Source organism: Dipodomys spectabilis, unplaced genomic scaffold (genome assembly GCF_019054845.1).
Source record: "Dipodomys spectabilis isolate Male_0828 unplaced genomic scaffold, ASM1905484v1 ptg000118l, whole genome shotgun sequence".
In the NCBI taxonomy this organism is placed as follows: Eukaryota; Metazoa; Chordata; class Mammalia; order Rodentia; family Heteromyidae; genus Dipodomys; species Dipodomys spectabilis.
Genome location: NW_024870795.1, coordinates 7735574 through 7763091, shown reverse-complemented (window position 1 = coordinate 7763091; position 27518 = coordinate 7735574). Strand labels below are relative to the sequence as shown.

At 45.8% G+C, this 27518-nt stretch overlaps 1 protein-coding gene across 1 annotated transcript; it reads left to right on the top strand.

Moving 5' to 3' along the window:
* Positions 1–27518, top strand: Mecr (mitochondrial trans-2-enoyl-CoA reductase). Its single transcript, XM_042688551.1, has 10 exons — positions 1–195; positions 12635–12732; positions 13178–13309; positions 18008–18151; positions 19065–19167; positions 20791–20893; positions 22083–22156; positions 25332–25392; positions 25569–25641; positions 27219–27518. Exons 1-10 carry the CDS (start codon positions 20–22, stop codon positions 27374–27376), a joined length of 1122 nt encoding a protein of 373 aa, XP_042544485.1. The 5' UTR covers positions 1–19; the 3' UTR covers positions 27377–27518.

Genomic DNA, 27518 nt, shown 5'->3' with positions numbered 1-27518 from the left:
TGTGTGTGCAGCCGGCAGCATGTGGGGTTACTGCCCCTGGCGGGGGTCGCGAGCCCGAGCGCGGCTGCCCCGGGCGCTGCTCACAGCTTGGCTCCGCCACGGTCGTGCGGCCTCCTCCTACTCCGCTTCCGCCGAGCCTTCCCAGGTCCGGGCGCTTGTCTATGGGAAGCACGGGGATCCAGCCAAGGTCGTCGAGTAAGAGCCCGAAACCGGGAGGGGGCTGGGTGTCTGGAGAGGTGCAGGACGGGCTGGGGAGCGGGGGAGAGGGGCTGGGGCCCAGGAAGACACGGGGAGCCCGGCACCTTTGTGAGGTAGACCTGAGAAGCAGTCTGGTACTCAGTGAGCTAACTGTTGTGTAAATATACCACCGTCTAAATGGTTGCGCCGGTGTCATTGACACAACCACGTTTTTGAGATTTATAAACATCCTGTCAATAAGAAAACTGAGGCCCAGGGTAAAGTCATTTGCTCAGATTCGCACACAGCCAGAAAATGGTGGAGTCAGAATCTGAACATACGTCTAGCAGACTGACCTAGCATTTTATCCTCGTTTTTGGTTTTTTTTTTTTCCCCCTATCATGGAGCTTTCAGAATACATCCACTTTGGACTGATGTTAAATAAGTACTAGATTGTTCCCATTTTACACCTGGCGAGTGACTTGTTCAAAGTAATGCAGTTAAATAAGTGATCAGACGTGGGGCTGAAATCCTGTGACTTTTGTTCCAATCCATGACATCGTGTGTGCGCCTTGGCCTAATTTAAAGAACTACTTTATATTCACAGCCTTCTGCAGGCTGAAGCAAGATTGGGAAATAACCTCAACCTGTATCCAAAAAAAAAAAGCAACCCATCTCAAAAAAAAGTGCGTCTTTTATGGAGTTACAGCTGAGTGCAGCTGGCCTCTCAACTGGTTTCTTCCTCACAAAGAATCAAGGAAGCTGGAACAGACTGGTAGTTCTGCAGATACCACTTGGGAGGAATGAAGAAAGTAGTTTTCTCTTATCTCCTGTGTGCAACCCTATGTTTTTCATGCCTGACACTTCCACAAAACATAATGATCAACCTTAGCTTTCCAAGTCAGATTTAGTACTTTTAAAAACAATTTCCAGTTTGGTATTTTAAAAGCAATTTCCAGGCTCCGTTCTTTGTGTGTGTGTGTGTGTGTGTGTCTGTGTGTCTGTGTGTTGTGCATGTGTGTGTGGGCTTGAACTCAGGACCTTGACCTTTTTTGTTCAAAGCTAGCACTCCACCACTTGAGCCACTGTTCCACTTCCTGTTTTTGGTAGTTAACTACACATAAGGGTCTCTCAAATTTGCCTGGACTAGCTTCAGACCACAGTCCTCCGATCTCAGCCTCCTTGAATAGCTAAGATTATAGACAGGAGCTATGAGCTCCTGGCTCAGACTCCACTCTTGGAGCAGTTTTAGTGGATCTAGGAAAGCTTGGAGCCATCTGTGGTTTTCAAGCTGTCTCTATATGTCTGCTGCCCAGCCACAGTATAGAACCCCTGTGGATAGATGCTCAGCAAATTCTTCCTTGTCCCATATGGACACCCTTCCCTTCTAACTCAGATTCAGGCAACTTTGTTGGATTCTCATTGTGGTTATGTATTATGAGGTTTAGAGTAACCACAGTGTCACAGAAAGAATCAATTGTCCTTTATACATCCCAGTGACTGGATATCCAGATCAGGTTACATCAGGAGGGCTGTAGAACTACCCAGAGTCCAGAAAATGATGCTTGCATTCTGGTGGTAGGAGGAAAAGTAAAGATTGAACTGCTAGTCTGCAGGAAATCAGACTGCATACAGAAATTACAAACATTCTAGAAGTTTCCAGGTTCCCATAACCATGGTCCTTTGTGCAGAGTTCTAGTTTCTCTGAGAGTTCTCACCCCTTTTCTTATTATTTTTCTGACAATCCCTTCAGAATTTGGCTCTTCTCTGAGTGTTACTGTGGGCAGTCTACCCACTATATACTAAGCATAACCCCCACTCTAATGAGGGTTATAGCACCGTGGTAGAATACTTGCCTGTATGTACAAGGTCCTGAATTGTCCTTTGCAACCCCCTCCCAAAAAATAACAATCTAGCCAGGCACTAGTGGCTCCCACCTATAATCCTGGATATTCAGTAGACAGATCTGTGGATCATGGTTTGAAGCCATGGCAGAAAAGTTCACACGAGACTCTTATCTCCAATTAACCACTCAAAAACTGAAAGTGGTGCTGTGGCTCAAGTGGTAGAGAGCTAGCCTTGAGCACAAAGAGGCTCAGGGACAGCACCTAGGCCCTAAGTTCAAGCCCCACAACCAACAAAAAAATTAAAATCCAGTATTGACATTTTTATCCCCATTTTACAGATAACCAAGGCTTAAAAAGATTGAAAGGCACTTGCCCAGATCATCCAGCTGAGACGGCCCCTCTTCATTAAAAATCCTTGGTAATGACCTAGGCCTAAAGAAATAGTCACCCCAATCATAAAGAAGAAACAATCTTCTCATGATTTTGAGAATGAGATGAAGTGTAAAATGAGGAGTAGAATCAGTGAGAAGAGAAAGTGAAATTACAAGTCATTCCGATGATTGAGCACTTCTCTGTATAGGAAGAATTGCCCCAGTGTAGGGTGGACAGAAGTACTCCTCTCTCCTTTTCACATCCTGAAGCCATCATAAAGCAGCATCCTGATCATTGTCTCCACTGGTAATACTAAGCTGGAAAACCCTTGGACACATCTTCATTTTGCCTTAAGCCAAATAGAATTTGAGGGAAGCAGGTGAGGGGCCCGGGACATATAGACTAAATTCTCAATGTGGGGCATCCTAGTCTCAGGAGTTCTTTGTACATTTGATATATTTAACTTGGTTTGTTTTTTGTTTGGTTTTGGTGCCTGGCCACTGAGTGTCATGGACTTTCCTGCCTAGCCTAGGTCTAGTCCTCAGATCTTAACCTCCTGAGAGTCATGAGTCACTAGAGCCCAGCTTCACTTGGCTTTTAACAGAAATTATAGTACATGGAAAAAAATTAGCATTTGGATTCAATGTTTATTCGTGGTCATAAAGGATCTCTGAGGGCCTACAAAGTGCTGGGCACTGAGAGTACAGAGACATAATTCATGGTCTGTGCACTCAGGAAATCCCAATCAGATCCAAGAGAAAAGTCATCACAGCCCAGTGGGTTCGGGTACTGTGGTAGGATGGGTTGTTCAGTGTACGCTAGGCACCTGGAAGAGAATGTTTCCGCTGATGATAAGGAGTCTGAATCCCACAGGGGATCTGATGAGCCAGGACCTGAGGAGAGAAAATGTAGAAATGTTCCAAGCAGAAGCTGCATGTGCAGAGAGAAGATGAAACATGACATTTCCAATCAACACTATTGAGCACCTACTGGGCACTCAATCCATAGCCCTGTGAGGGATGTACCTGCAGGACTGATGTAGTGGTAACCAGCCAGACGTTTCAGGATTCACACTCCAGCCACTCCAGAGTGGCTGGAACACTCCAGTGTTGTCTTCCAATCAGCACTTACGTTTCACCCTAGACAGAGGAGTTGGGGGACATGTCTTCCAATTTCCTCATTTCTGCCTGCATGCCTCCAAGGAATTGCGCAATAGGCTGGGATTTTTCCTCTCTGTTCAGAGCCTCTGAAAGGAATGTTGTCACTGTGCAATTCCAAGTCATTATTCCTGTCTGCCCTCTCCTAGCACCTCCTGCACTGTCTGGCATGCTTCCTAGCCCTTCCTTCCCTGGGTGAGGTCAAAGAGACACTCATTTTAGAGGCAGATAAAGAGGACACAAGGTCACACAAGCCACACAAGGTGGCTCTGGATATTTCATCCTACCCCTGCCACTAGTTATTAGAACAAGGAAATCACTCCAGTCTCCACTCTCACTGAAATGGGTTGGCCCCAATCAGCAGTGGTAAATGTGGGCATATATGTGGTATCCCCTGCAACTTCTATGCCAATAACAGACCTTCATTGCCCCTTTTCTCTATACTCCAGAAACCTTTTTCCTCCATTCTTTTCCAACGACACTTCCCTGCCAAGACAAGATGCCTTCTGTTAATCAGCTTACTGTCACTGTAACTCAGGGTTTTGAAGGTTCTAATTCATGACCCAAGTAGCATCACTGACTTTTAGTCTGTAATGATGTACTCACTACATCAAGAGTCTACAAAAGAGAGAGGAGTGGGGAATGGTGGTGGCCTCAAACTGAATTCCCTCACCACCACCCAGTTTTTCCCTGCTTATAACAGGTAAAATCTTAGAACAACGCAGTCAGCACATGGGGCACTTTAGAGTCACAGAGGACAGCTTGGCAACCATGGGGACTTCAGACAGACACAGTAGGGAGAGCCACTTGGGTATCAGTTACCTTCCTTGGTACCCTATGATGGGAAACATTTCTGGCTCTCATTAAGAAGACAAGAGTCTCTGGTCAGTGACACACTCTGCCTGTTCTTGCTCACAGTGATATTGACAGGATATTGGAAGATGATGGATAAGTATAAATGACTGTTAATTAAATGTGGAAGGCCAGAAAGAGAGAGCACAGCAGAGCTGCCCAGAGTCCACCTTACATGGCAGACAGAAGTGAGCCAGTCCCCAAGGCACTGGCCTCTTTTTCCCCTTCTCAAAAGCCTCTTTCTTCTGCCTGCTTTTGTCTCCCTTGTACTTCATATGGCATCACAGGTGTACAGCCTCGGCCTCAAAGGAGCCATTGTGACCTTATCGGGGCTGGGATCTGTCCATTAAAGACAAAGGCATCCCTCCTGCTAGCATGGCGCCTTACACTCGAAGGGAGTGTAATTCCCATACTGGGGAGGTGACTTAGTGAGGCTGTGGCTGTTGCCTTATTTGCACTCCACAAAACAGTCCTACTTCCTTTGGTAAATTAATTTAAAGAAAAGAAATGAACAGGAAATAAATTGCTATCACTGCATGAGAGGTCCTGCTCCCAGAATGGAAAACTCTCATACTCCTTCCTGTCCCAGCAGAGTGGTATCCTTGACGACTCTGTAGAACTGTCTGCAGGAACAGCAGTGTCTGGCATTGATGACATTCTGAGGGGCAGGCTGGGGCTGGTCTCCCTGGTGAGATGCAGCTGGACCAACATACCTTGCCCCAGGCATGCAGCGTGTCAGGCCTGCCCCTGCCACCGCTTACAGTGTTGGCAGCTTCTTTTTGCCATTACCATACCCTCTGTTCTGGTTGGCCCTTCCCTACACACCTCCAGCCCACTTCTTGTGAATCTCAGCTGGCAGTGAGAGCTGAGTTCCACAGAAGGCAGCCCAGGACCAGGAACAATTTGTAGCTCAGTGCATCGTTTCTCTGCTGTTTGGGGCAAGTTGATCTGTGAAGATTGTGTTCACAGCCTAAGTCTAGGAAGCTCTGGGTTCTGCCAAGTCATGTGGGTTCCTTACTTAACAGCCTTGATAACACTTGTGTGGTATCTGGCACTGAGGTAGGGGTCTTGCAAGGGCACATTTCCCAAACTGGATCCCAGGGAATACCTGATCATGTCTCCCTGAAGAAGCCTCCAAACAGCTTGGTGGATGCTGGCAGTGTTCAGCAATCTGAGCTTCAGAGTGTAGCTTAACAGGAAGACTTGTCACTTTATGTTCCTTTTCTGAGCCTCAGTTTCTTTTTTGAAACTGGTGTGATCATAGCCTATAACACAAGTGTTTAGAGGACTGTGAAACATCTTGTTTGTAAAATGATAAGTAGCATACCTAAAACTCAGAACACTGTCAGTATTAGTTATCATTTCATTGTCCAGCCAAAATGATCCAGAATTTTTTTTTTTACTATTTCTAGCTCTAGACACAGCTAGCCTGCTGCTCTTTATGTCTAGCACAGAACATCACCTGCTATCTACCCATACTTCAGGTTTCCTGCTTTAAACTTCAGATAAAACACCCTTACCAGGTCCCAGTGTCTCACTCCTGTGATCCTGTGATACTCAGAAAGCTGTGATCCAGAGGATAGCAGTTCCAGTTCAGTCCAGGCAGAAAAGTCTATTAGACTCTGAAACATCCAGCAAAAGGTAGGCTAGAGGCATGGCTCACATGGTAGTGTGCCTATTGAGGAAACAAGGCCTTGAGTCCAAACTCCAGGAATTCCCCCACCAGAAATAACAATAATAATAATAATAATAATGCCCTCTCCAAATTTTCCTTGCACTTGAGAGACTAAAGCAGAAGGATCCCAAGTTTGAGGCCAGCTTCCATGTTATTGAGCCCTTCTCCATTCCCAGTGCATAGGTATTACTGGCCTACTGCCTTAAAGTCAGGCTCTTACTCTTTCAGTCTACTGAACAAAAACTCAATAGCTTCAGACCCCAGCTAAGCTATCTCTTCTTACAAAGACACTTATTAGCCCTCTGTTTCCTCCTCCATTAGCCATTCAGTGAGCACTGCAAGCCAGAGCTTGTCAGAACTCTCCAGCATTTCTGCGTGTGAGTCCTCATACCAACAAGCTCCTGGGCAGATGATTTTTTAAATTTTATTTTATTGTAAAGGTGCTGTACAGAGTGGTTACATTTATATGAGTAAGGTACATTTCTCATTGAACATTATTACCCACTCCATTGCTACTCTCCCAATATCCCTTCCCCACCCCCACGCCCCCACAAAGTAGTAAAGTTCATTTCCAACATAGAGTCCTGTGAGTCATGCAGTGGGTTATCTTTTGTTCTTTTAGCAGTTTGTTATTTCCCTTTCCCCCAATCAGATAAGTGCATATATAAGATAGAAGGTACCAGAATCAAAGACAGAGATTGCCAGGGATAAACCAATAGAAAAATTAAAAAATAAAATAAGAAGAAAGAACTAGATACAGTACATTGGCAACATCAAGGTTGACAACTTAAAAAAAAAGACCTGTTGTTTCCATGTCTTGGAGTTCATTTCACTTAGCATCATTTTGTATGGTCATATGCTCATAGCTCTTGAGCTATTATGATTCTCTGTCAGGACTAACCTAGGCTTATACTAATTATTAAAAATGAGGGAAAAAATAGAGCCTATGTTTCTTTGGATCTGACTTACTTTACTTAATGATTTTTTTCCAAATCTTTTGATTCCCTTAAGAAAGTTGGGATGTTATTCTTTCTTTTTATATATATTTTTATTGTAAAAATACTGTACAGAGGGGTTAGAGTTACATAAGTAAGATGATGAAAACATTTCCTATCAAGCATTGTTACCTACCTCCTTCTTTGTTTTTCCTCTACCATCCCTCCCCTCCCCATTTCCCCAGCTCCCCACCCTCAAAGCTGTAAAGTTCATTTTCAACATAGTGTCTTGTACATTTCATTGTTATAGTAGGTCAACTTATATCCTTATTTCAGCATTTTATTTCCCTTCCCCTCCCCAAATTAGAAAAATGTATATGCAAGATTCAGGGCACCGGAATCAAATACAGTTATACAGGGGGGAAGAACACACAAAAGAAACAAAAAAAATCACAGTACATTATAAGTACATTAAAAACAACAGCAAGAAAGATAAAACCACTTGTCTCTCTGTCTTGGGGTTCATTTTGCTTAGCATCATCTTATATGGTCATATGTACATAGCTTTTGAGCTTTTCTGCTTGTCCTAGACATATACTAGTTGTTTCAAATAAGGGAAACTATGGGACCTATGTTTCTTTGGGCCTGGCTTACTTCACTTAATATAATTTATTCCAAGTCTTTCCATTTCCTAACAAATGGGGCAGTGTTATTCTTTCTTATAGAACCATAAAATTCAATTGTGTAAAGATACCATATTTTCTTGATCCATTCATCTGTTGAGGGGCATCTGGGTTGGTTCCATACCTTAGCTATGGTAAATAATGCTGCAATGAACATAGTTGTGCTGGTAGCTTTAGTGTGGCTTAGTTTGGATAAATGCCCATGAGTGGGATTGTTGGATCATAGGGGAGTTCTATGTTTAGTCTTTTGAGGAACCTCCATACTGCCTTCCAGAGTGGTTGAACCAGCTTACATTCCCACCAACAGTATAGTAGTGTTCTCTTTTGGCCACATCCCCACCAGAATCTGTTATTGTTTTCTTGATAATGGCCATTCTGACTGGGGTGAGGTGGAATCTCAGTGAGGTTTTGATTTGCATTTCTTTTATGGCCAGCAATGCTGAGCATTTCTTTATGTGTCTATTGACCATTCTTATTTCCTCTCCAGAGAAGTCTCTTTTTAATTCTTTAGCCCACTTATTAATGGGTGGTTGTTTCTCTGAGGATTTGTTATTGAGGAGGGTTCCCCCCTCCCCCCGGGTCATAGGGCCTGAACTCTGGGCCTGGGTACTGTCCCTCAACTCTTCAGCTCAGGGCTAGTACCCTACCACTTGAGCCACAATGCCACTTCTGGCTTTTTCCGCTTATGTGGTGCTGAGGAATTGAACCATGCATGCAAGGCAAGCACTCTACCACTGAGCCACCTTCCCAGACCAAGGGGGTGGGTAGTTTTTTGAGCTCTAGGTATATTTTTGTTAGGAGACCCTTGTCTGGTGTAGATCTAGTGAAGATCTTCTCCCAGTCTGTGGACTTTCTACTTATGTTGCTAGCTACATCCTTTGCCATGCAGAAGCTCTGCAGTTCAGTGCAATCCCATTTATCCAGACCTTCCTTGATTTGTTGTGTTTCTGGATCTTTATTTAGGAAGTTTTGGCTGTGCTGAGGAACGCTAGCATATCCCCTATCCCTTCCTGTAATAGTTTCAGTGTCTGGGCAGATGATCTTAAAGTGTTTATCAACAGACCTCTTGGCCCAGAACTTAGCACTGGGTCTGTCAATAAACATTCATTGAATTCAGTGTTCTTAAACCAAAAAGATGCAGTCTTCATTTCAGTGACTCAGTGGTTCTTTTTGCAGTTGGCTAGCTAATTGTTCCCCCAGTTTCCTTGGACCTTTCTCCCACTGATAAGAGCTGTCATTTCTTCAGCCTCTCCTGTATGTTGGGTGCTGTGGCAAACATTTTATATATACTGGCTCCTTTAACCCAGCAAGGGTCTGAGGCCTACCTGCTCTGGGACTCAGGTACAGGGCTGGCCACCCATATCCCTTCACATCCATGCTGCACACCTCCTGTTTGCTGAAGTTTTCTGTATTCCCATTGAGATGGTGATAGTCTAGATTTTGAAGAAGTGCAGTCTTACTGCACATTTGATTTGTATGCCCAGACAAAACACTGTTAAAGATAATCTCCATTTTTATTTGAGCCTGCCTTTTGGGGTTGCTTATCTGAGTAGCCTAGAACCAGGAAGAGTAAGGGGAAATACCTGAGGGCCTGTGATTGGAGCTCCCCTCCCCTGACTCCCAAGTGACTGGCACTCTGGTGTCATGTGTTCTCGCTGAAGAGAAAGTTTTGTTACAAACACTTGCTAAACACTAAGATAAAACTAAAAATTCCTTGCCCTCTGTCAGCTCAAAGTCTTAATAAGGAAAGAGTGGGTGCAGATGTTCACATGTGTACACACACGCACACACTCAGACTGCAAAAAAAGGCAGTCAGTGGAAGAGCACTGGACTTGGATTCTGAAGGACCTGGATCCAACCTCAAATTCCTGTCTGCTGTTACAGAATACAGAAAACTGTAAGCTGACAGTCCTTTTTGTATCTCATGGAAGGAAAACCTGGTGTAGAATGAAGTTTTTGCATGGTCCTTATTCATCTTGCTTATCATGAGTGTTCATCACTGACTGATCTCAGGGTACTGCCTGGCATCCTAGTGGTGCAGAGAATACATGGTTCTGGATTCTTAAGAGTTTAAAGGTGCCCCCCCCTATTTAGAAGAGGGCCCCAAACTAGTACATCTAGCCCCAAAAGCTTTGGCAGAGAGATCATGAACATAAATACCTTCTCATGACTGGTTGAAAAAAAAAAAAAGCTAGAAAGATTTTGTAAACTAAAGAATAATAAAACATGAGGTGTCACCCATGCTGTGTAAGGGGGTCACTGAGTTAAGTGCCTATTTTTCAGGGCCAGGAAGAGGGTCAACGACATCAGGGGAGGTAAAGTCTGAGCCAGCCTTGAAGGTGAATTGAATTTTTCATTTCATGGAGAAGCTGCACAAATGAAAATCTTGGCTGGGGCAGTTGCCTGGAGAAAATGTGCAGAAAAAAAAATGTCTTTAAGCAGCTTGAGCTCATGGACTTTGTCAGCTTACAGAAAAAGTCTGATTATCTGTCAAAATGCAGGAGAGACGTAGTACAATTCATTCAAAGAGGCAGCCACTCCAAAATCTATTTGCTCTGGGCAGGATTTTTGTTAGGAATGCAGACTTAATACACGCTTTCCCAGAGGCACCTCACTGAGGGTCTCCTTTCGTACACTGGGGAGGCCATGGCACCTGCTGATCACCCTTACCTCTGCCACTCAGGGTCAACTCCGTTGCTCCCCATGGGGCTCCTTTCACTGTTCTGTTTGGTCTAGGGCTGACCCCTTAGCAGGTGGTTTTCTAACATCAGACTTCCAGCATCACTTCAGATCAGCACCTCCTGCTGTGAGTGTCCGTGAGCAAGTTATTTACCTCTTCTGTGTCTTTGTTCCTCCCCTGTAAGAGCAGAACAGAATGAAAACAGTTTTGGTTGGTGTGGAGGCTGGATAGGAAAGCACTTAGCAGGGTGCCTGGCTGAGGGCTCCATAAGCTCCAGTTCTATGTAAGGACTCCCTTCCCTAGTGATGGAAACATGCCTCCAGTCTTCCTTTTTTTTTTTTTTTTTCGTTTTTTTGTTTTGTTTTTGCCAGTGCTAGGGCTTGAACTCAGGGCCTGAGCACTGTCGTGGGGCTTTTTTTGCTCAAGGCTAGCACTCTACCACTTGAGCCACAGTGCCACTTGTGGCTTTTTCTGTTTATGTGGTACTGTGGAATCGAACCCAGGGCTTCATGCCTGCAAGGCAAGCACTCTACCACTGAGCCTCTTCCTTTGTTTTAAAAAGCCCTTTATTTCTGCCCCTGGCTATACCCTCCTTCCTAGTAGAGAGTTTTCTGGTTTTGTTTCTTGCTGCTGTTTCTCAGACCATGGTGAGACATAGCCTGTCTTTTTGTGGGATTCCCAAAGTAGACTCCATGTTGGTGATCGCGGTTTCCTAGACTCATTTCAGGATTCTGATGTTGAGCAGCGTCAATCAGAGCACTGGCTTTGTAATTATATAAACCTGCCACTTATGGGTCACCTGAGCAGCCTCGTTCTAACCTCAGGCAAGGAGAGAAGTTACCTCATAAATTACGTCATGGACTTAAAGCCCTTAGCACAGGACCTGGTGTGTAAGAAACACCTAAGTACCTGCCTCCATTATCACTATCCGAACAAAACATTTCTGGAGAATCACACTGTACCCCATGATCAAGCCTTAAGCCTAATTAAGAGGTGGGATCTCTTTCAGGAAAGAAGTGGATTGCCTTAATTTAGTATGATGATACTGTGATCCCATGCACACAAACTCTTAATTGGGAGTTTTATATGGCTTTGGTAAAAAAAAATTTTTTTTTTAAAGATACTACTTACTAAATACATTTGGGCAGAGAAGCATTGCCGACCTAAAGTGTGGAGTATAGAGAAAAAGGAGTCACAGGACCTGACTATCTAGTAACTATGCAGTCTGGCTAGCAAATTTCCCTTGGTTTTTTTAGACAAGTCTCACTGTGTAGCCCAGGCTGGCTTCAAATTTTCTATCCTTTTGCCTTAGCCTCCTGAGTACTGGTATTGTAATGTACCATACCTGGCCAGAAAAAGAAAAGGAAGGGAGGGAGGGAGGGAGGGAAATAACTTTTTTTAAATAAGTAGCATGGACCTTGTGACTAGGCCTCCCTCAGAAGCTTTTGCTGGGAATATACATTAAGCAGAGCAAGCAATGCTGGTCCCATTATGTCCCATCATGAACAAACGACTGAACAAAGACTTGAAGTGAGAGAGGCTGAGGGAAGCCATCAAGTACAAACCCCCATTCCCTCCCCATTGTACAATGGGGAGGTAGAGCATAGAAAAGAAACTTGCCCCTGATGCCCCAGCCATCCCATTGTGGAAATTTTCTTCTAAGGTCCCTCACTCTATCTAGCATCCTTTCAAACAGACCAGGATCCCAACCCTGAAGGAACATCATTCTGCAGCATTAATGAAAGTCACCAGGAAGTTCTTCCTAGATGCAGAAACCATTCCCCCTCCTGTCTTCCCTCCACACCTTCTACCACTAAGAGCAATATCCTCTGTCACACATCTGTTAGTCCTGACAAAACAACAAACAAGTGGAAGTCTATAGTGCTGGTCCACAGATTCCCTAGTATGAGTGTTTAGAAGAACTTCTTGCAGCACCCTCAGCTGGAGATGCTGGTTCTATGCATCAGAGATAGGTCCTGAGAATATGTATTGATGGGTTCATTTACATGATTCTTAGAGCCAAGAAAGTTTGGAGAAAGCCAGAGTCAAGCCAGGCTACCAAAGGCTTTTGCCTTTGGTAATCCATTTGCTACACTGTGCTGTTCCTATAGCACAGAATTCTCCCAGAAGAACCGAATTCTGGGCACACATGACATCTCAGACATGTTGACCTACTTTAGGAAATGATTTCAGTGGAAGACACCCAGCCTCGCCTGGCTGACATTAACGTCTGTCTCTCTTTGGCTTTGTGCTTAGACTGAAGAACCTGGAGCTGGCTGCGGTGAAAGGATCAGACGTCCACGTGAGGATGCTGGCAGCCCCTATCAATCCATCTGACATAAATATGATCCAAGGTAACCTTGGTTTCGGGAGCTTATGTTAATTGGCTTTTTCAATCTGCTGCCACCTCATTTCTGTCCCTTCTCAGGTGTGGTGGGTGTGACATTCCTGTGATTAGCTGAAGCTGTTCACCAGAGGAGCCAGCTGCAGTGTTCTCCTTCTGACCTCTCTCCTCAGGACCCTCAGGCTTTGTGAGAGGCAGAAAGGGTGCAGTGGAGAGTAAAGTGAGCCCCAGGAAACTGCTGGGACATGACTAGGCTACTTCCTGGGATTTTTTTCCTCCTAAGTCTGAGCAGTGTTAAAGAGGATTAGCCCCCTAGTCAGGAAATTGAGGCTACAGCTTGGTTAGGTAGACACCCTGTTAAAACCCAGGTGGGCTCAGGTCTGACTGACTCCAAAGTCTGAGTCCTCTCACTGCCCAGGCCTGACTAGATGACCATCTGTGCTCTTCTCCCTCAGGGAACTACGGCTTCCTTCCCAAGCTGCCTGCTGTCGGAGGGAACGAAGGCATCGGGAAGGTGGTAGCCGTGGGCAGCAGTGTAACTGGGTTGCACCCAGGAGACTGGGTGATCCCAGCAAGTGCTGGTTTGGGTGAGTTTCCCCAAGTGTGAAGAGCCTTTTCATTCATTCAGATGCTGTTTTGCTCACTCTGGAGACTCCTACTCATTGGCTTAGTGTAACTAAGCAATGTGGATGCATTAGTAAGTTCGTAGAGATGGGAACTGAGTGAGGAGTGCAGAATTCTATTTCTTTTGCTCTGGAAGAATCACTGCTCAGGGGAGCTGTGATTCTCTGAATCTCTAAACCCTTGTTCTAAAGTTCATGGAGAACACAAATCATGTAGGCCCTACCCTCCAGGAGCTTCCATTCTAATTGAAGAAGTCTGTAAACCCATAACCTTAATAAAGGGAATGGCCCAAGTACACAGGAAGTAGAGGTGACTCTATGTGCATGTGTGTATAAGAAAGTACTAGAGAGCTAGCAATGTGACTTAGTGGTAGAGTGCTTGCATAGCATGCATGAAGCCTTGAGTTCGATTCCTCAGTACCACATGAGCAGAAAAAGCCAGAAGTGGCACTGTGGCTCAAGTGGTAGAGTGCTAGCCTTGAGCAATAGAAGCTCAGGGACAGGGCCCAGGCCTTGAGTTCAAGCCCCAGGATTGGCAAAAACAAAAAGGAAAAAAAAGTACTAGACCGAGAGAGGCAAAGAGAAACAGTCCTAGAGAAGGGTCAGAAAAAACATTGTGGAGGATGTTTCATTAGCATAGGTCTTTGATGGATTGGTTTTGTTAGGTAGAGATGAGCCAAAACTCATCTCATGCAGAGGATTTAAAATGAGCCCATACAAAGGTGAGTTTGGGAAATGGTAGAAAACCAGTGTGTCTCCAGAAGAGGATTTGTATGTGGAGAGGGTTGCAAGAAAGAGAAGGTTAAAAAGATGAAGAGGGGCTGGGTGCCAGTGGCTCACACCTGTAATCCTAGCTACTCAGGAAGCTAAAGTCCAGAGGATTACAATTCAAAGCTAGTCTATTCGAAGCTAGCTTTTCTAAATGGAAAGTTCCACAAGACTCCATCCCAAAAACCACTATCAAAAAAAAAAAAAAAAAAAAGCAAAAAGTCAGGTTGGAGGTATTGGTAAAGCACTAGCTGAGCAAGCAGATACAAACCACTGAGTTCAAACTCCAGTAATACCAAAAAAAAAAAAGGAAACCAAAAGGTGAAAGCAGCCACAAACAGGGCAAGGCCTTCCTTACAGAGCCACCCTAAGGAATATGGCACTGTTCTAAGCACTTCACACATATGAACTCAGTCATTCCCCCAACATGAGGTAAATACTTTATCCTCCGCATTTCACAGATGAGATAAATGTCAGGGATTAAGTAATGTGCCTGAAGTCACCAGTCATAAAAGAGCAGTGCCAAGATTGAAATCTATCTGATATGTACCATTCATAGATGACCACCTGCAGCTTGAGGTTTGCATCACCCTGAGAACAAACAAATAAGCACACTCCACATGACCATCTGCTGTCTCTCCCCTTGCCCAGCCATGAAGCAGTCACTGGCTGGACCACTCCAGTTATCCTGGTTGAGTCATTGTTCACTTCTGTGGTACAGAGGGTGGGGCCTTGTGGTAGACAGCTCAGAGGTTAGGAAAGAACACCTCTAGAGAGAGAAAGGTACTACACAGGGAAACGGCTGTGACAGATGTTTACAAGCTCTTCTCTGAGTTCAGGGAAGATGCCAAGAATAGCTCCACCCTCTCCCACACCCACCTGGCACTGAGAAAGCCCAGCCATCTGAACACTTAAGAGAGGTATAGGACTTCTGAGATACTGCTAAGCCCTAAAAATCCATGTCAAAGGCTGAATTGCTGTGCCAGAAGGGGACATAGAAAGCACCTTTATTTCATACATGGAAAGTCCTACACTAGGTGTTTGGCACTTAGTACCATAAGTGTCTCTGAGATAAAAGGGCATAATGTGTATGAAAATTTGACTACCAGGCTAAATGAAAATGCTTAGGTACCTCCTAGATTCCAGAAAATCCTTTACTTTACCAACTCTGACTTTCTCAGCTACAGAACTACTCTAGGACTGGCAGGACCTTTGATGAGTGTTCCTGCATCCCTGCCCTACCTTCCCACCTCCACTCCCCTCCCCAGCCCTGAGGCCCACATTGTCTCCCTCCTCATGAAGCACGGTTTTTTTATTGCCTGGGTCACTCTCTGCTTCCCACAGCTGGGGCACATGATTACAGATGCTGTTAGAATCTCAGCAGCTGGCTAGTTCATGGGCAGCCAAGAGCTTTAGAAGCTGATTCACAAGTCCCTACGATGTCCCAGACACCAAGCACTGGACTAACAAGACTCAGAGCAGTTTCTCCAAGGTGATAGAGAGAGAACACAGCGGAGAAAAGGATTGTCTGACTCCGAGGCCCATATTCTCTGTCTTCCTCAAGCAGCCTCCTGCCTGTGAGAGGAGCCTCCCTGTCACCCATCCTCACCAGATCCTGTCGATTCTGCTTCATCCCCACTGCCAGTAGTCAAGTTCAAACCCCTAGAAGGCTATCACCTTAGAACTCATCCCCTGACCACTATCTCTCCCATACTACCCTCTCTCCTAGTCTTTCCCCCCAGCAACCTAGAGATCTTAAAGATGTTAGAGCTCCTTGATCCCCCTCAAGGCTTGTCAGAGATTTCCCCTTCTAAATAAATCTACTGTCCACTATGGCCCTGAGCTCTGTGTTCTCAAGACAGTAGGCTGTTACCCATAAGCAACATCAATCTAAACACTAGAAAATAGTTTTTTTTTTCTTTTTACTAAAATTGAGCAGAATGGATACAAATAGCAGAGTATGGCATATGCAGTACATTAGTCACTTTCTGTGGCTGTGACAGAATCAGCTTTAGAAAGAGGAAATTTGTTGTGGCTTACAGTCCTGAAGTCTCCAGTCCATGACTGGTTGGTCTGGGCATATTACTTTGGGCCTATAGCAACCCAGGATATCAAAGTAAGAGCACGTGTCAGCGGAGGCCTACGGTAGCTGGGAAGCAAAGAGTAAGAAGAGGGCCTGGGTCCCAATTATCACCTTCAGGAAAACCCCTTCAATGCATGCACCCTTGGGGAACATTTAAGATCCAAACTTTAGCACATAATAAAGATAAATATTGCTCTATAGCACTTAGACTTCTGTTATGTACATCTACTAAAATATGTTTGTAAGACTCATGGTTACCCTGGCTCATGATCAGGACCATCCACCTGACATTCCTCTAGCCTGTGCCCCATCATCAGTCCCATCAGCTCTGTCCCTCCAGTGGCTCTTCCAGCTCTCCGCCAGCGTGGGCTCTTCAGTATTATGCTTATACTCGAGTGGTTATAGCATCTCCATCTTGTATCTCTTTACCTGTCACCTCCTCAGAAAAGACATCCTTGATTCCCACCTAAAGTAACACCACTGCTATTGTCTCTATAATTCTTAGGTCTACTTGTTTGTTTCTGGCCTGTTTTACCATAATAGAGTAGCAGTAAGGGATATAACAGCACAGAGCTCGTTACTTGGGACAAGGAGGCAACAGGAGACCATATCTGTTAAAAAAAAAAAAAGCAATATTGGTATAGTGGTAGAATGCCTGCCTATAATGTACCAGATTCTAGGGTCAAACCCCAGCAACACAAAAATAAAAAGAAACTTGGGCGCTGGTAGCTCATGCCTGTAATCCTTACTACTAAGGAGGCTGAGATCTGAGAACCATACTTCAAAGCCAGCTTGGGTAGGAACGTCTGTATGACTCTTCTTATCTCCAGTTTACCTCAAAAAGTCAAAAGTGGAGCTCTGGTTCAAGTGGTAGAGCGCTAGCACAAAAAAGCTTAGTGATATGCCCAAGCTCAGAGTTCAAACCCAGGACCAACAAAAATAAATAAAATGAAATTTAAAAAAGAGAGGGGCTGGGAAGGTGGCTCAGTGGTATAGTGCTTTCCTTGCATGCATGAGGCCCTGGATTAGATTCCTCAGTACCACATAAGCAGAAAAAGCCAGAAGTGGGCTATGGCTCAAGTGGTAGAGCACTACCCTTGAGCTAAACAGCTGAGGGACAGTGCCCAGGCCCAGAGTTCAGGCCCCACGAATAGCAAAAAACTTAAAAAATAAAAGAGAAGAAGGAAAGGAAGCACAAACAAGTGAAGGTCTATGTCCAGAGCCTGGTGCAGGCAACACATGTTTCAGCTCTGCTCACATGGCCAGGAAGCTGTGGGCAGGTCATTCCATCAATCTCCATGTCAGATAAGGGGGTAACAGATGGGGGGTGTTGAAACTCAGTAAGGGTCTTCTTGGTACTGAAATTCTGCATTGCTTTGGTTTGGAACTAGAATGTGGGCTGGAATAACAATCATTTCTTTCCAGTGGCACAGGATTTGTTCATATCCTCTTATCTCCTTTCATTTATATACAGCCAGCTACAGGGGAGGTCAGTTTTGAGTGTCAAATCTGTTGGCTTCCACCTTGACATTTTTTTTCTGTAATCTCCCAAGTCAGCCCTTGAGGAAGCTATGGAGGGTGGAGAAGGGGCTTCTCAGAGACCAGCAGTTAGTGGTCCTCAGCCCCCTGTACTGGGACACACACAGACACACACACACACAGACAGACAGACACACACACGCCCTGCCCCAGCCCCATCTTGGAACATTACCTGAGTTGGCTGTCCTAGCTGCTCATGTACCCAGGAAGGACGCCCAGGGTTGGGTGTGCAGAAGATGCCTCCTCACTGCTCTGCCTGTCCTCTGACTCAGGAACCTGGAGGACAGAGGCCGTCTTCAGTGAGGAAGCACTGATCCAAGTTCCCAATGACATCTCTCTTCAGAGTGCTGCTACCCTGGGTGTCAACCCTTGCACGGCCTACAGGATGTTGATGGACTTCGAGCAGCTGCAGCCAGGTAGGGGATTGGGGGAGTGGGGATGGGGGGAGCTGGCCCAGGACTCCCCAGCAGGTGTGACTCAATTCTGGTTCTGCAATCATGGGAACTTGCCGAGGAAGACTCTAGGAGGACAGCAGCCTTTAACCTACGTGAGTGTGTTGTTGCTTTTACTGAGAAAAGTGTCTAGGTTCCTAGAAAATGTGCTGAAGTCTCACTAGGAGCAGGCTCTGGGAAACTGCTAAAAGGTCACATTCTCTAGAGCTTGGGATGGAATGCTGTCACCCAGCAAAAATGCATTGAGCTGTGCTAAGCTCTGGGGACACAAAGCCAGACAAGATAGACGCCGTCCCTGTGTTTTCAAAATGCTGAACTTTGTTTTAGGGATTCTGCCCACCATTTATACAGCAATTTCTGTTCACATAGTGCTTTCACACGCATAATCCCCATGGACACACATGGAGTATGTCACGTCTTCAAAACACTGAGGTTGAAGTCCAGCCCCAGCCAGACAAACTTAAGGCTGGACCCAGTCTTAACTTTCTCTCACCAAGTGAATTCAAGTTCCACTTGGAAGATGGAGAAGAGCTCTGAGAACTGATGGATCATTGCAGCATTACACTTAGTACAGGACCTGGCCTAAAGTGCTGTGGTATAGTGACCATGAGCTGCTTTTAGTAGTCTTTGGAGGGTTTTTTTTGTTTGTTTTTAATCAATGGGGAAAGAGGCCCAAAAGTTTGGCTGTTTGAATAAAATCATGCAGTAAGTAAACAGCAAAGCTAGGCATTTTCTTGGTGCTCCACTGAAAAGCTCTACTGCCAGGTCCCAGGCTTCTTTTAATCCTGAGGCCTCCATCTCTTGCCCTATGCTAGGAATCCTGTCTGGAAGTCAGGTCTACAAGGGGGCTTGACTTTTTCTCTTCCTGGCTCCACAGGGGATTCTGTCATCCAGAATGCATCTAACAGTGGAGTGGGGCAAGCAGTCATCCAGATCGCCGCAGCCCTGGGCCTAAGGACCATCAACGTGGTCCGAGACAGGTGTGTGGGGAGGACTAATTCCAAGGCCAGGACTTGTGCCTTTCCACCTCATGATCCTGTAGGTGCCCACATCTCCACCAGGTGGCACTTTTGTACAAACAAACGGCCTACTTTATGGATAAAGTTGGATGCTAAAGCAGATGAGTCAGCCCCCATAAATGAAGTTAAGGTGACCTTTGACTGTATCTCTAAGATGTATAGACAGCAAGGAGGAGATGGAGACTACTCGTACTAAACAGCCAAGAGTGGTGGAGACTTGACTTAGGATGTATTTGCAAAACCACAGTTCACATTTAGGAAAGATTTGAGTTGCCGTGTATGTGGCTAACGCCTGTAATCTTAGGTACTCAGGAGTTTGAGATCTGACTATCATAGTTCGAAGCCAGCCTGGGCAGGAAAATCCTTAAGACTCTATCTGGAATTAATCACACACACATACATATACACACACATAAGCACATGCATGCGCACGCGCGCGCGCGCGCGCACACACACACACACACACACACACAGTTGGAAATGAAGTTGTGGTTCAAGCAATAGAGTGCTAGGTATGAGCAAAAAGCTCAGAGATAGTATCCCAGCCCTGAGTTCAATTCCTAGGATTGGCACTAAAAGATAAAAGAAAAAACAAAGGTTTTAAACCTGGGCTATTCCTCCTGTGAACTGTCTAGCCAGAGTTCCCTGTCCCCTTAGGTTTTTAACTAAACTCAGCTGTGAAGGAGATGGGGCAGGTTTGTCATCTCTCTTACAGATGAGGAAGCTGAAGTTTCAGAGAGGAAGCAGCATGCTCAGGAAGACACGCAAGTCAGTAACAGATTCTTTCTATTGTTTACCCAGTTCATTTAACCCTCTTCATTCCAACAATATGGCCGTGTCTTATCATGGAAGTCCAGTCTTAGGAGAATTAATACTTACTTCAATTCCTGGCTCCTCAGTGACACTAGCAAAAATGATTGATTGTCTTGGACAGAGAAGCAGGGCACCACCCATTCCTGGGCTAGTTTATGTTTACACAATACTCTGAAGAGCCCCTTGAAAAGAGGAAACTAAGTTTGTCATTTCAGTGGAAAAAACTCGGAAGTGGGTTGGCTTCTCCTAGGTACACATGGTTTCTAGCATCCATGAGCTGGCAGGAGCTACAGAAATCTCCCAACCTGGCTAGGTGCCAGTGACTCATGTCTGTAATCCTAGCTGCTCTTGAGGCTGAAACCTGAGGATTGCTATATGAAGCCAGCCAGGGAAGGAAAATCTGTAACTCCTCTCTCCAATTAACCACCAAAAAGCTGGAAATGGAGCTGTGAACCAAGTGGCAGAGTACCAGCCTTGAACAAAAAAACCTAAGGGACATGGATTCAAGTCCCAGTACATACACAGACACATACACATCTCTCAGTCTGGCTCTGTCTAGTTGGAATGGCCAGTGAGGAAATGAAGCCAAGAGCTGTTGGGACGTGACTAATTTATATGACTGGCCCCTGCTCCAGACCTGGCTAGACCCCAATCCCAGTTTCCCAAAACAAAGTATGGCTTCTTCCAGCTGTGGGAGAAGGGCCCTGAAGCCTTTGTGGCAAGAAAGCCAGCAGGTATGACCAGAGACCTTGGATTGTGTTTGGTTTCCAGACCTGACATCCAGAAGCTGATGAACAGACTAAAAGACCTGGGGGCCGAGCACATCATCACAGAGGAGGAACTAAGGAAGCCTGAAACAAAAAACTTCTTCAAGGTACCAGGAAGAGGGCATTCCTCTAATGGCAGGCCCTTCTCCCCACAGAAAGCTGACTTAGGTAGAAAAGCTGGACACTAGTCCCTTGCTCCTGTGTGAAAAACCACCTTTGCCTTTTCTTAGAAGAATAAAGCCCATGCCTCCCAACCAGGGGACAGTGTGTGTGAACTGCCCCGATGCGTGAGGGAGGCAAGAGAAACAAAGCTCAGGAAACACTGTATGACCTGCAGTCTTAACATCTACTTAACGTCTACAGTTTCAACCCCTTCAAGGGATATGTGTCTTAGAACTGAGAGAGAGCCTGAGGAAACAGGCATAGAGAAGGAAGAGAAAGAAACCACATTCCTTCTATCTCTCACTTTTCCTCCCAACCCTAGAAAAGTTCAACAAAGTAGTTGTCAGCAGTTTTGTTTTTGTGCTAGTATCAGAGCTTGATCTTAGGGCTTTGCACTCTTGCTTGACTTTCTTCCTCACAGCTGGTACTCTACCACTTCAGCTATGTCTTCTGCCCACATTTTGCTAGTTAACTGAAGACAGCATCTCAGACTTTTCCTCCCAGGCTAGTTTCAAACCATAATCCTCTGTTTCAGCCTCTTGAGTATCTAGGACTGTAGGCTTGAGTCACTGGCGCCCAGTTTTGCCACCAGTTTTATAGATGAAGAAACCCAGACTTAGGACCAAATAGTTACAAATGATGTGTTAACACTGGCCCCAGACAGATATCCCTTCCAGAACATTCACCCACAGCAGGCCCAGGGAGTAAGCAAACCCTGAGTCTCTTTGAATTAGACCATCTGGAAAAACCAAACCCACACTATCAGGAGTGTTTGGAGAACGTTTGTGAAGGTTGAGGTTAGACATTAAACAGAGGAGCATTCAGGAAGCTGAGGTCCCTTGAAATTGAATGTAGATGCTTCTTGTCTTTTCCTTCCCAGAAGAAATTAATTTTGAGCCAATTCCAGAAATGGATAATAGGACAAAATTGTTAAAGGGCCTGAGCAGAGCACAAAGCAAATTCAAAGGCATGAACACTCCACTTCCTTTACTCCTTCCTTCTGACAACCTGTGGGTCAGGGCAATACTGTTTGTAGCAGTCGTCAGGTCCCTCCCCCTCTCTCCCCCTCCCCCCCTACTCCCCCATCCTGCAGCAACCTAACAACTTCCTCACTGAAGGGTCCTTATTTTCCAGGACATGCCCCCTCCACGGCTTGCTCTCAACTGTGTTGGTGGAAAAAGCTCCACAGAACTGCTGCGCCACCTAGCGTAAGTTCATCAGGCTGCAAGTCCAATTTTCACAATCCCTCCAGATCGCTACCAAGGAAGACTGAAATCGCTACCCAGGAAGACTGAAAACTGACCAACAGACCAGGTCCAGTGTCAACATGAGCCAGCATAGAGAAGGAAATTAAGTCTTCTGTGGAGACTGAAAAGTCTGACCAGCTTCAGTTTTACCAGGGACCGCAGAATTAGATAGCTGTACTGTCTTCCATAGAGGAATGGCCAAGAACTTATAACCTAGGGCCCTTTTAAAGGTCACTGAGCCAAGCACCAGTGGCTCATGCCTATGATCCTAGATACTCAGGAGGTTGAGATCTGAGGATTGAGGTTCAAAGCCATCCCAGGCAGGAAAGACTGAGATTTTTTTTTTTTTTTTTTTTGTCGGTCGTGGGGCTTGAACTCTGGGCCTGGGCGCTGTCCCTCAGCTCTTCAGCTCAAAGCGAGCGCTCTACCACTTGAGCTACAGCGCCACTTCCGGTTTTCTGGTGGTTTATTGGAGATAGGAGTCTCACGGTCTCTCCTGCCCGGGCTGGCTTTGAACCGCGATCCTCAGATCTCAGCCTCCTGAGTAGCTAGGATTACAGGCGTGAGCCACCAGCGCCCGGCAAGACTGAGATTTTTATCTCCAATAAACTACTCAGAAAACCGGAAGTGGTGCTGTGGCTCAAGTGGTAGAGTGCTAGCCTTGAGCTGAAGAGCTGAGGGAGTGCCCAGGCCCAGAGTTAAAGCCCCATGACTGACAAAAAAAAAGTCACAGAGCCTGAATTTGGTAGTTTTACCAGTTTTTTTTTTTTTTAAGTTGTCTTTCAAGACACACATGCCTATTAAAAAAAAAACATTTGGGAAGGGATATATAAATACAAGGGGAAAGGTGAACATATAAATTTTTGCCCCTCTCCATAGCCAAGAAGAAACTCTGTTGCTGAGGTTAGCTGTGCACATTCTATTCTTCCCACTAATGTAGATTTCTTCAGCTGTAGGGCAAAGTGCCTGAAAAGACTCTGCCCAACTAGTATAGGTCCTCCCAGGTGAATCAGGTAAGGGATATGGAGAGCACTCATTAGCTCTCAAGTGCTGAGATTGCTTCACTGAGGGCAGGAAGAGAAACCACCCAGCCAAAGAACTGCATTGCAGTTGACTCACAGTGCCATACTCTCCCACCACCCCTAGGCCATGGCTGCAAATCCACATTCCTTCTATTTTTTTTTCTCCATTTTGTGTTGAGGGTGTAACCCAGCATGCTAAGCACATATTCTACCACTGTGCTACACCCAACCCCCATGTCCATTTTATACTTAAAGAATAAGCAGCTCGGAGAGGGTAATCATCTTGTGCAAGGCTTAGTAGGCAGGACAGCCAGGCTTGACCCGGAAGGTTTCATCCCAAGCAGCCTCTGAACTCCTATTATGTAGTTTACGGTCTTCCATCTATTGTCCCAAATATGCCTCCAGTCATCTTGAGCAACAAACTCCAGAGAGGGGAACAAAGGTTAAGTCTAGTAACCTGGATTCCTCCCTCATTAGGACTGGGGTGTGTGTGTGTTTGTGTGTGTGTGTGTGTGTGTGTGTGTGTGTGTGTGTGTACATACAGGTGCATATACAGGTGTACACACTTAATTTTTTTCACTCAAGGCTGGTGTTCTACCAGCCTCCAGTCATCTTGAGCAACAAACTCCAGAGAGGGGAACAAAGGTTAAGTCTAGTAACCTGGATTCCTCCCTCATTAGGACTGGGGTGTGTGTGTGTTTGTGTGTGTGTGTGTGTGTGTGTGTGTGTGTGTGTGTGTGTGTGTGTGTGCATACAGGTGCATATACAGGTGTACACACTTAATTTTTTTCACTCAAGGCTGGTGTTCTACCATTTGAGCCACACCTCCACTTCTGGCTTTTCAGTGGTTAGTTGGAGATAAGAGTGTCACAGATGCTGGGCATCATTGGCTCACACCTGTAATCCTAGCTACCCAGGAGACTGAGATCTGAGAATTACAGTTCAAAGCTAGCCTCGGCAGGAAACTCGTGAGACTCTTATCTCCAATAAACCACTCTGAAAACCAGAAGTGGCTCTGTGGCTCAAGTGGTAGAGCGGCTCGCCTTAAGCTAAAGAGCTGAGGAATAGTGCCCAGGCCCAGGGTTCAAGCCCCACGACCAACCAAAAAAAAAAAAAAAAAAAGAGTTTCAGGCCTTCCTGCCTGGGCTGCTTTGAACCATGATCATTAGACCTCAATTTCCTGGGTAGCTAGGATTACACACAGGCATAAGCCAACAGTGTCTGGTTTCATTAGCTTTTTATTTTTTTATTTTTGGACAATTGTGGGGCTTGAACTCAGGGCCTGGGCACTGTTCTACCACTTTGAGCCACAGTGCCACTTCCTTACTTAACTTTTAAAATTACATTATCCTCACTTCTGCTTGAGACAGCAAGTACTAGAGGGAACATATCCTGCAATGCAAGGACAATCATTGTCCCCTACATTGTCCCATCATGACTGTAGAATTATTTCATGGTACTGACAGTTAGGATGAGCATGAGAGGTGAAGAGACAATGTCTGGACCATTTTCAGTACATTGTCCAAAGTCGCATTCCTATAAGCAGTGTGGAGCAAGCTGAACCTGGCTTTGGACTCATCTCCAGCACTTAGTCCTTAGCCCTGGCTAAGCTTCCTGGTCTTCTGGGGAGTATGGCAGTTTTTAGTTGTTTTGTTTTGTTTTGCTGTATTGAAACAGGGTCTCACAATATATCTAAGCTAGCCTGAAACTCCATAGGTAGCCCAGACTAGCTTCAAACTCATGATTCTCCAACCTCAGCCTCCAATGCTGGGATTACAAGTGTATACCACTATAACTGGTGTGTATGTATGTGGTTTTTATGTTGCTAGAGATCAAATCCAGGACCTTACACATGCTAGGCAAGCATTCTACTCAGTTACATTCCCATTCCTGTGTACTGTTTTCTTTAAAATAACTTCTTGCCTCCTAATTGTGTAGGTCAAAGGTCAGGCCTAGAAATCTGCATTTTAATCCTTCCTGGGGATTCTGGAAAGAGCTTTAGGAATCAGGGTTGAAAAAAAATCAGTGTTGTGGTGGGTTTCCCCAGGAGTACTACTGATCATGTCAGTTTCTTTCTGCCTGCACGTACTCTTTGTTCCCTTTGGACTCTGCAGGCCCGGAGGAACCATGGTGACCTATGGAGGGATGGCCAAGCAGCCTGTCACAGCCTCTGTGGTAAGCTAGGGGGAAACATGCCTGCAGACCAGGGTCCAGAGGCCTCCACAGCCTCTTCCCTGCCTCTGCAGGTGTCTACACTCAGGCTTAACCCCCATGTCTGGAGGGATTCTGTGCCCTTAAGAAGTACCTGAAGTTCTCACCCTCATCCCAGCATGTCCCCCCTGTGTCCACAGAGCATGCTCATTTTTAAGGATCTCAAACTTCGAGGCTTCTGGTTGTCCCAGTGGAAGAAGAACCACGGTCCAGGTAAGTAGATGATGATCTGATGCCTAAGGTCATAGGAGAGAGCAGTGTCTACCATGACTTCAGAAGCCACCAGCTTCTCTGAGCCCAACAGCGTTGAATGGATGCCAGCCCCAAAACAGGATAAAGGAAAACAGCCTCCAGCCACAGCTGTAGTCAGCAGCTAGAGTAACTCGAAGTATCAAATAAGTAGCAGGGCATGGGTGGCTCACACTTGTAATCCTAACTACTCAGGAGACTGAGATCTGAGGATCATGGTTCATAGGCACCATAGGCAGACAAATCCACAAGACTCTTATCTCTAGGTGATCAGCAAAAAAGCCAGAAATAGCCTCACTGGTGGCTCACACATGTAATCCTAGCTACTCAGGAGGCTAAGATCTGAGGATTGTGGTTCAAAGCCAGCCCAAGCAGGAACCTCCTAGAGATTCTTTGTTTTGTTTTTGTTCTCGCCCCCTCACCCCCCATCATGGGGCCTGAACTCTGTGCCTGAGCACTGTCCCTCAACTATTCAGCTCAAGGTTAGCACTCTACCACTTGAGCCACAGCGCCACTTCCAGCTTTTTCTGCTTATGTGGTGCTGAGGAATCGAACCCAGGGCCTCATGCATGCAAGGCAAGCACTCTACCACTCTGAGCCACCTTCCCAGCCCCTCCGTGAGATTCTTATCAGAAAACCACTCAGAAAACTGTAAGTGGCTCTGTGGCTCAAGTGGTAGAGTGCTAGCCTTGTGCTGAAAAGCTGAGGGACAGCACCCAAGCCCAGAGTTCAAGCCCCACGAGTGACAAAAAAGCCAGAAGTGGAGGTATGGCTCAAGTGGTAGAACACTAATCAGTAGCAAAAAAAGGCAATCGAGAGCCCAAGATCTTGAATTCAGGCCCCAGTACCAGCATGCATGAACGCCCATGTGTGCACACACACACAACACACACACACACCACTGTCCTTATCCTAAAGGGCTGACAGTAGGAAAGACTACCAAATAAAGAAAGCAGGCTGGGCATGGTGACACACACCTGGAATCCCAACATTCAAACAGCTGAGGCAGGAGAATTACAAGTTCCAGACCAACTTTCAGCTACAGGCCTACACAAGGAAATACCATTCCCAAAAAAGGGCTAGGCACAGTGGTTCACACCTTTAATCCCAGCTATTTGGGAGGCAAAAATTTGGAAAATTGGGGTTCAAGGCCAGCCCAGACAAAAAGCAAGACCCCCCATTTTGGCCAGCAAGCTATTTTTATTACTTTTGTTTTGTTTTTTGGTCAGTGGTTTATTGGAGATAAGAATCTCACAGAGTTTCCTGCCCAGCTGGCTTTGAACCTCAATCCTCAGATCTCAGCCTCCTGAGTAGCTAGGATTACAGTCGTGAGCCATCGGCACTCAGCCCTATTATTTGTTTTTGAACTAGCGTCTCTTTAGTTTTTCCCAGGCTGGCCTTGAATGAGATCTTCTTGCCTTTGCCTCTTTACGTAGCTGAACTGTGCCACCATGCCCAGCTCTTGAGGCTTTACTGGCATTCAGCACCAGCTCCTGCCCACAGCCCTATTGTCCTGTCTGACGTCCTCCCATCTCCCACAGATGAGTTCAAGAAGTTGATCCTCACTCTATGCAACCTCATCCACAACGGTCAGCTCACAGCTCCAGCCTGCTCTGAAGTCCCTCTGCAGGACTACCAGCGGGCTCTGGGAGCCTCAATGGAGCCTTTCGTGTCTTCAAAGCAGATTCTCATCCTGTGATCATCCTAGAGGAGCTGGAGGGAGGTGGGAGTGGAAGCAGACCAGTGGGGCTAGCTTTGGGTCTCTCCTTCAGGGCCCAGCCTTCTCAGCCAGGAGGATGGGGTGACCAGCCTCACTGTTGTTAATAAAGTCTGGACTTTAA

Bases quoted from the DNA above. Each gene is read 5' to 3' on its own strand.
- Mecr (XM_042688551.1), top strand. From the start codon at position 20: ATGTGGGGTTACTGCCCCTGGCGGGGGTCGCGAGCCCGAGCGCGGCTG. The intron at 20,894-22,082 runs GTACCAGGAAGA...CTTATTTTCCAG, and splicing joins AAACAAAAAACTTCTTCAAG to GACATGCCCCCTCCACGGCT. The intron at 22,157-25,331 runs GTAAGTTCATCA...TGGACTCTGCAG, and splicing joins GAACTGCTGCGCCACCTAGC to GCCCGGAGGAACCATGGTGA.